Source organism: Phragmites australis, chromosome 16 (genome assembly GCF_958298935.1).
Source record: "Phragmites australis chromosome 16, lpPhrAust1.1, whole genome shotgun sequence".
Classification (NCBI taxonomy): domain Eukaryota; kingdom Viridiplantae; phylum Streptophyta; class Magnoliopsida; order Poales; family Poaceae; genus Phragmites; species Phragmites australis.
In genome coordinates, this window is record NC_084936.1 from 26,451,624 (window position 1) to 26,460,234 (window position 8,611).

Here is an 8,611-nt window from a genome sequence, read left to right on the forward strand (position 1 = left end):
ATGGGTTAGGTTGTTTTAATGGTCGGTAATGCTCTGCTCTAAACGTTAGAAGGATAAAAAAAAATGGACGCCGGATGTCAAATGAAACATTACATCTGAACATATAAAACATTAGAGATGCGAAAATATAAGAATTAACTCAAATGTATAATTTTTCGGTTCAGATCTGTGTGCTATTTTGATGCATGAATTGAGTGCAACAAGCGAAAATAAATTTTGTAACAAATTTTTATTATGTCTGAAATATTAAATTTGAGCATCTGAAACATTGGAGATATGAAATATAAGAATTAACTCAATTAAATAATTTTTTCGAGTTCAGATCTATATGCTATTTTGGTATATTTTTTGATGTTATAAACGTTGATTCCAGATATTGCGAACGTCAATTTTTGATGTTGCATAAGCAGTTGAAACATCCAATCTATCGAATGTCCAGACGCTAGAATCTATCTTTAATGGTTGGTTGGATTAGACTAGATTGGATATTGCACTTTAGGGTGTGGCACTTATGTAAATAATTCCACACAGGCGTTGTCCTTGTTCGGGCCGTTAGCTGTCAAATCACCCAGCCCATGGACTAAACTACGCGGCCCATCGGTATGTGGCGAGCTCATCATATAAAACTCTCCCCTTGTCGCTGCTAGGGTTTTCCTCTCGCGCCGCCGGAACAACGACCGAGCCGAGACGAACGGACCTCGGAGGAGAGGAGAGGAAATGGCGGACAAGAAGGGAGGAGCGGCGAGGAAGGAAGAGGTGGTCACCAGGGAGTACACCATCAACCTCCACAAGCGCCTCCACGGCTGGTACTTCTACTTCCGTCTCTCTTGCCGCCTTGCTACGTTTGCCGCGCGTTCTGTTCTCGCTGCAAGATCCGGCGCGATCTCGAGGTTCTGCCTTACGCAGATGTATAATTAGGTCCCTTTTTTCGTTTTGCTAGGATTTGGGGATCATGAGATGCGCGGTCGTATGTGATGTTGTTTGTCTTCGATACAGACAAAGATTGCTCTGTTCCGTTCTCGTTGCAATATATGCATGCCCTGAAGTCCTGAACATTAGTAAGTTCTACGTAATTAGCTTTTTTAGAAAAGATATTAGTCGGCTTATATTGAAAACCAAATTAAGGCTTGTGATTACAACCACCCTTACAGACTGCTGGGGTTACCACCTAACTGGACGCACAAAACAAGCAGATTGGTAGCATAACTACCTGTCATCACTTACCAAGCCAGTTCTACGTAATTTGTTGGGAGCACGCGGAGAACTAATTGATGGTGTTACCAGAGTATGTTCTGTAATTTTTTGCAGTGACGCTCGTTTGATTTGATACTTTTAAAAGTTAAAAGCAAATTGCTTTTGACTTGGAAGTTAAAAGCAAATTGATTTGTATTGTCCCATTTTATTTCTATTTAGAATTACAAAATATGTAACGAGCTTAGGAATAGAAGGATAACAATGGCCTACGGTAATTGAAGGTTTCATTTAGCCTAGCTTAGGATGTAGTCGTATAAACTCAATAGCGTGCTTATTAGGTAAGTTTTAGTCCCTGTTTGCTATTACCATACTTATAAATCACGCAAGCATTACAAGCCAAGCCTCATAAGACTTCATCCATTCCTTTTGACAATCTTTGTAATGGTTGTGGGCATGGACTAAAAAATTAAGTAGAAAAAGAAAGACTGGCTGTTTGATACTCGCTCAGCTAATTTATTAAGAATCTAAGTTTCAGCCGGATCAAATGTATTCATAGATTGCTCCATTTCATTTACTCAGTGCTTATTCAAGTACTTTCTGATGTCGGCATGACCTCTCCAGTGTCTACTTAACTTTGTTCTGTTGTTGGAACTGAAGGTTTACATGTGATGATTTCCATTTTCTTTTTACTAATCTTTTCTGATGTTTGCAGTACATTCAAGAAGAAGGCACCCAATGCCATCAAAGAGATCAGGAAGTTTGCGCAGAAGGCTATGGGCACCACTGATGTCAGGATTGACGTGAAGCTCAACAAGCACATCTGGAGCAGTGGAATCAGAAGCGTGCCACGGAGGGTTCGAGTGAGGATTGCCCGCAAGAGGAACGACGAGGAGGATGCCAAGGAAGAACTTTACTCACTTGTCACCGTCGCTGAGATCCCTCCTGAGGGCTTGAAAGGGCTGGGGACCAAGGTCGTCGACGAAGCAGATTAAGCACTCACATCCTCTACGTCTTTAGAGCGAGTTTTTAGTTTGTATTGGCAACATCAAACTTTTTGTGTCCCAAAGAAGTTTTGAACTCTGGTACTTCGATACATCACCAAGTTGTCTCGTTCCTTAATCAAGTTCCATGGTTAGTTCTCTGTTCACTGCGTGTTCATTTATTCTCTCTCGCCTCTGATTGACTGTTAAGTTGCTACTCCCTGCGCTAGTGTGGAAATATCACTTGTGGTTATACGCAGTCTCAACTGTGTTCCTTGGGTAAATGTAATCGTGAGTATGATTTTGCATGAAACTCATGTGTGATTGTTTTAGGGTCTATCTGATTAGGTTTTTGCTTCTGACTTCTTTGAAAAGTTACTCTCAACTAGCTTTTCAGTTTTTAATTTATTTTCTCAGAAATAAGCTTCTGGTTTCTTCGGAAGTAATTTTTCAGCAAATCCGTTTGTTTGCCTTTTGTTTCTAGGCTTCTGATGGTTTCTTCGGAAGTAATTTTTCAGCAAACTCGTTTGTTTGCCTTTTGTTTCTAGGCTTCTGACAGAATTCTTAGCATCTTGCATTTGAGTAACACAAGGAATAATTTTTTTAGCCGAAACATAGATCTAACATACTGGAATTGATGTTAAGTTGTGCAATGAAGCAATGTGGCCTGGTAAGGATGCAAGTTTGATCGGACCCACATTGGTGTCTTTGGGTAATCCAGTTCATGAGTTCATCTCGAGACCCCACTCGGCCACCGCCGCCGCTTCCTCCAGTGCCACCAGCGCTGCAGCACAATGTTGTCGCCACTTCCTCCTTGAATGCCAGCACAGCGCTGTTGTTGCCGCATCCTCCACTGGCACATCACCGCTCCTCTCTCGATTTAGTGCAGCTGAAATCCATTGGACGTGGATTGTTCTATCTTTTGTTGGTAAGTTATTTATAGCTTGATTTGAAGATTTGTCTGTGTTTTTTAAGTCCTACTTTGTTTGGGTATCTGATTCTTTCTGGGATCTGAAAATTCTCTTTAGGTATTCTATGGGGTACTCTCTATTGCTTAGAGCTAGGCTAGATGGGGCTCAAAGATCTGTCAAGAAATGATGGATCGGTCATTTGGTTTGGTCGTACTATCCCTTTCATGTCTCATATCTAGTAAAGGCATCTTTTAGTGGGCTTGATTAGCATATTCATGTGAATTCTCGGCTACTACTACTAGTACACAAGTCCTCGGTAGGATTAAGTATGGGGATGTGTTTGTTTCTTGATGGATCGGTTCAATTCGAGCTCTAATCTCTCGCTACAATGTGATATCAGTTGTTACTGCTAGTGAAGTGGGCGCTTATGTGGAGAGTTTTGGTATCAGTTGTTTCTTCTAAAGAGCAAAGATGCAGATTCGGGTCGCAGTGTAATTTGCCTCGGAACCCTGTGATTACATGAAATCGATGATTCTATTTCATGACAATACTCTAAACATTAAAACATATTCAACTGCAAGTAATTTTTCGTGGGAAAAATATTATTGTCGTAAAAGTGGTAGCTTGAGTCTGCTTCTTTGAACTGTCAGTCAGATGATGATCAGAATAACATAGCATACAGCAAAAAGAACTTATGTTTTGTCTAATTCATTCAGTTCAATATTGTGCAGGAACACTTAATAAACCAAATAGGCTTCCTCTTTACTATTTCGGTGTTAGGTTGGGTAGTGCTTAAATGTTTTATGCTCACTTCTCTCTTCACAATCTATTGTGCATCGGGCTACTCAGTAGTTCAATTGAAGTGGAAAGTATTACCTTTTATTGCACCTTGTAGTAAAATCAACTGATTTAGTGATTTAAAATCTTAAATTGTAAATTAGAATCATTTATTAATTGAGGCTTATATGAATACGTGCAACTATGGCTAGTTCACCTATGGCTAGTCTTCCAGAAAATGAGGACAATCATTATGGAGTTGATGAGTTCCCTAGTGGTTCTCCTTCAACGAGAACTCCGATAGTGGAAGTAGTGATACCCACCCACCCACCCCCCAGTAGTCCTAGAACAAAAAAGCGGACTAGGGTTTCTACTTCAAATGCAACAAGAATTGATCGGGGGAAACGAGCAAGGTGCATGGTGGATTCTCCAACAACAAGGTCAAACGACAATGTCTCCATCCGCAATGCTAAGGTCTACTAGAGGCACCACAACCAAAAAACATGTGGTAAGATAACAATTTCTATTGCCTTTTGTATCTCTAGTGAGTGAAAGATTCAAAAAAGAGTTATCAAGTTCTTAATGATGGAATCACCACACAACACGTAATGCATGTTTAATGTTATACTAAAATGCATTCAGGATTGGAATATTGAGGACAACTTTTTAGTATAACATTAGATAATGCCAAAGTTAACAATTCAATAGTTAGATTGTTGAAACCTAATTTGTTGTTGAAGAAAATGCTACCATGTGAAGGATGGCCTTTTCATGTCTGTTGTATAGCACATGCTATAAATCTTGTTGTGCAAGATGGGCTTAAACATTTTAGTGGTACTGTGAACAATATAAGAGAGTGTCAAGTAAAAAAAAAAGCTCACAATCTCGTAAAGAAAAATTTGATAAAATAATCATACAAGTTAAAATTCCTCTTAGAAAGCAACCCAACCTACACCCTCAATGGAGGAATGGGAAAGATCTACAATTGTTTGCAGTTTTCGAAAGGTTTTTTATGATGCTAATGTTGTAATATTTGGGTCCTCTTATCCCACCGCCAATCACGCTTTCCATGAACTCTGGAAGATCAAGTTAAACATGGATAAAGAATCTTCTAATGAGGATCAAGCTTTGCAGATATGGTCAAGGAGATACAGAAGAAATTTAAGCATTATTAGGATATTTCATACATACCTTTGTCTATTCCCATTTTTCTTGATGCAAGATTCAAGTATTCATTTGTGGAGTTTCATTTGAATCAAACTTATGGGACTGATCCAGAACCAAACTTGGCTAAAATAAGGATGACACTTCAGAAACTTTTCAGCGAGTATTTTTCTAAAATGGAATCACTCAAACACTGAGTTGGCATGTGAAACAAGTAATGCTGAAGTTAGTATTCCGAATTATGACTCATTTACTAATTGGGACCAACACCAAATAGCTTTACTGAGGAATCAGGCATCCAGCGAGCTCGATGCATATTTGGTAGAAAACACAATTCCTCGAATAGGTGATTTTGATATTTTGGGATGGTGGAAGTCAAACACTACAAAATGGCCAATTCTTTCTTGCATGGCACGTGATGCCCTAATGACACCAGCATCAACCGTTGCATCTGAATCATTTAGCACGAGTGAGAGGGTGATCAATGATTTTTAGAGTAGATTAAGAACAAAGACGGTTGAAGCGCTGATTTGCCTTCAGGACTGGATGTGAGCAACAGGTCGAGTACTACTAAATATTTATTAATGTTGCATTATACTTATTATACTATTTGTATACTAGTTAAATATTTGTTGGTTTATTTTTGTGCCATAATAATATACTAAAATTGTTTGTTAATGTTGCAGAAGTATTCCAATGCTACCACCACGTACCGAAGGTTGCCCTTGGCGCGGGGGAACGGTCCGATGAGATCCATGCCCCATCGAGCCAAGGGTCAGAAAGGAGCGATCAACTACAAGGGAGTCAGGGGCCTATGGCTCCGACGTCACATCCATTGGCATCCTTAGCAGGTGCGGATGAGTTCCTCCACATCTGACATGACTGTGGGTCAATAGAGCCTTTGACGGAGTGCCTTGCTGGCTAGGGCACGGGGCGCAAGATGATTGCCGCATACGCCTTCGTGAATTTCTCGGAGAAGGTCACCCCCTCCTACCTTGTGACACAGCAAAGGAGGGGAGCACAAACCCTTGCTTTATAAAGGGCACCGTCAACCAGGAGGTAGCCCCTAGCGCGATGCTCAATGCGGTGGAGTGCGACCGGGTCGTTCAGCTCCTCCATTCCACTTAGGAAGGAAAGGAGGGGAGCCCTCCAGTCCGGGGTTTTGATAGGAAGAACAGTGGCGACCGCCTGGTCCGGGGAGTTGGCCGCCAGCCGGTATAGGGTCTCAAAGAAGGAGCCCAATGGTAGGTCTCTGCCTCGATAGCAGCCTTTGCCAGGGTGTCTGCCTACCTGTTGTCTGCTCGTGGTATGCTTCATACGGATATGCCATGAAAAGACCCTTTAGCCTTATGAAGGCCTAGAGGTATCTTGCTAGGTCTGGGTGTCACACTTGGAAGCTCTTGTCAACATGCCCAACGATGACTTTGGAGTCGGTCTTGATGATGACTCTGGCGGCTCCTAAGGCCTGGGCCTTCCGGAGTCCCAGGAGGACGACTTCATATTTGGCGACGTTGTTGGTTGTGTTGAACTCCAGGCAGGCTACAAACTTGGCCCACCGTCCTGTGGGAGAGATAAGGACCATAACGGCCCCTGCACTGGTGGCACCGTAAGCTCTGTCGGTGTATATTGTCCATACATCTGGAGGAGGGGTTATGGGGGGTCATGTAGGTGCCGGAGTCCATTCGGCGATGAAGTTGACCAAGACCTGCGATTTGATGGTTGTACGGGCCACAAATCTTACCGCAAAGGGGGCTAGCTCCACTACCCATTTGTCGATGCGTTCGGCCGCCTCTCGGTTGCGAAATATGTTGCCAAGCGAGTATGAGGTTGGTACAGTGATGTCGTGGGCGAGGAAGTAGTGTTAGAGCTTGTGTGAGGCCATCAAGAGGGTGTATGCTATCTTCTCTAGCTCGGTGTAGCGCGTCCTAGCCTCGACTAGGGCCTCTGACATATAGTTTATGGCCCTTTGTGCATAATGACCCTGACCCTCACTTTCCTCTTCCCCTATTAAGGCAACACTGATAGCGGAGGCAGAGGCGGATAGGTACAGGAGGAGCCCTTCGCCAGGGAGGGATATTGCGAGCGTTTTGAGGTTGGAAAGGTGGGCCTTAGGGGCCTCGAATGCAGCATGGCACTCCGGAGTCCACCTAAAAGGGTCAGAGCCCCTCAGGGCTTTGAAAATGGAAGGTTATGCTCGCTGATTTGGCAAGAAAACGGCTAAGGGTTGCTGGCTAAACGCGGGACCACCTTTGAATTGGTGGGAGGTGAAATCTCCATGATGTCACGGATCTTGCCAGAGTTAGCCTAGATGCCACTGTGGGAGACGAGGTATCCCAGTAGCCTGCCAGCCTTGGCGCCAAATACGCATTTCTTCAGGTTAAGATGCACGCCTACCGCTCGGAGGCTATTAAATGTTTCTTAGAGGTTGACGACGTGGTCGGTCTCAAGCTTGCTCTTCACAATGATGTCATCGACGTAGGCCTCAACGTTGCGGCCTAGCTACTGTTCTAGGATCTTGTGTACTAAGCGAGAGAAGGTGGCCCTAGCATTTCGAAAGCTGAAGCTGAAGGGCATCCGGACATAGCAGTATATCCCAAAAGGGGTAATGAAACTAGTCTTGTTCTCGTCCTCCACAGCCATTCACACTTGATGGTATCCGAAATACGCATCCAGGAAGCTCAGTAACTCATAGCCAACGGTGGAGTCCACCAGCTGGTCGATACGAGGAAGGGGGTATGGATCTCCAACAGCTTCTAGACTTCCTACTTTACGGCCTCTGCCTGCTCAGGGGAGAGCTTGCAAAGCCCCTAGCATACAGGTCTGGCCTGAAGGGAGTGTTCGATGATGCAACGTTGACTCCAAGAAGGTCCTACAGGGACCATGCAAAGACATCGAGGTTGCTCCATGGGATGGTCAGGAGCTAGGCCTGCTGCTCAAGGGCGAGGTCTACCCTGATTTGGGAAGTCCGATTGGGCTGGTCTGAATATATTAGGACATGCTTTATGTCCCCATCAAGTCGTGGTTTCAGAGGGTTGCGGTGTTCGGGATGCGCCGAGGGGGAGGGGGTCTTCGAAGCTCTCTTGGGCCACAGTGTGGATGTGACGGCCATGGAGAGGAGCGGCGCCTTGCCAAGTCTTGGTCGTCGTGGATGGATATCAGCCCCTAGGGTTCGGGCATCCTCAGGAAGAGGTAGTTGTGATGGGGGACAGCTCCAAATCTGTTGAGAGTCCCCTAGCCTAGGATGGTATTGTAGGCGTAGGGTATGTCCACGACACCAAATGTGATCACCTCGGTCTGCGTTGCATAGCCCATGTCAAAGACGATCGGGAGCTCTATTTGGCCTAGGGCATCAAGAGGGGCCCCATTGAACCCCTGCAGGGGCCTATGGGCTGGAGAGAGCTGGCTCTGCGAAATGTGAAGTTGATTAAAGGCATGTATGAAAAGGAGGTCCACCGAGCTGCCTCTGTCGACCAACACCCTCCGGACTTCACCCCTTCGGTGATGTTGGCTGAGATGACCAAGGCGTCGGAGTGAGGGAACCTCACCCCTTTGGCGTCGTCAGAGATGAACGTTACGGGGGCATCG

At 44.3% G+C, this 8,611-nt stretch overlaps 1 protein-coding gene across 1 annotated transcript; it reads left to right on the forward strand.

Moving 5' to 3' along the window:
• The first annotated feature begins 633 nt into the window (after nt 1–633).
• LOC133896148 (large ribosomal subunit protein eL31) lies at nt 634–2,341 on the forward strand. The gene is made up of 2 exons (XM_062336670.1): nt 634–806; nt 1,907–2,341. Exons 1-2 carry the CDS (start codon nt 718–720, stop codon nt 2,184–2,186), a joined length of 369 nt encoding a protein of 122 aa, XP_062192654.1. The 5' UTR covers nt 634–717; the 3' UTR covers nt 2,187–2,341.
• The last annotated feature ends 6,270 nt before the right edge of the window (nt 2,342–8,611 follow it).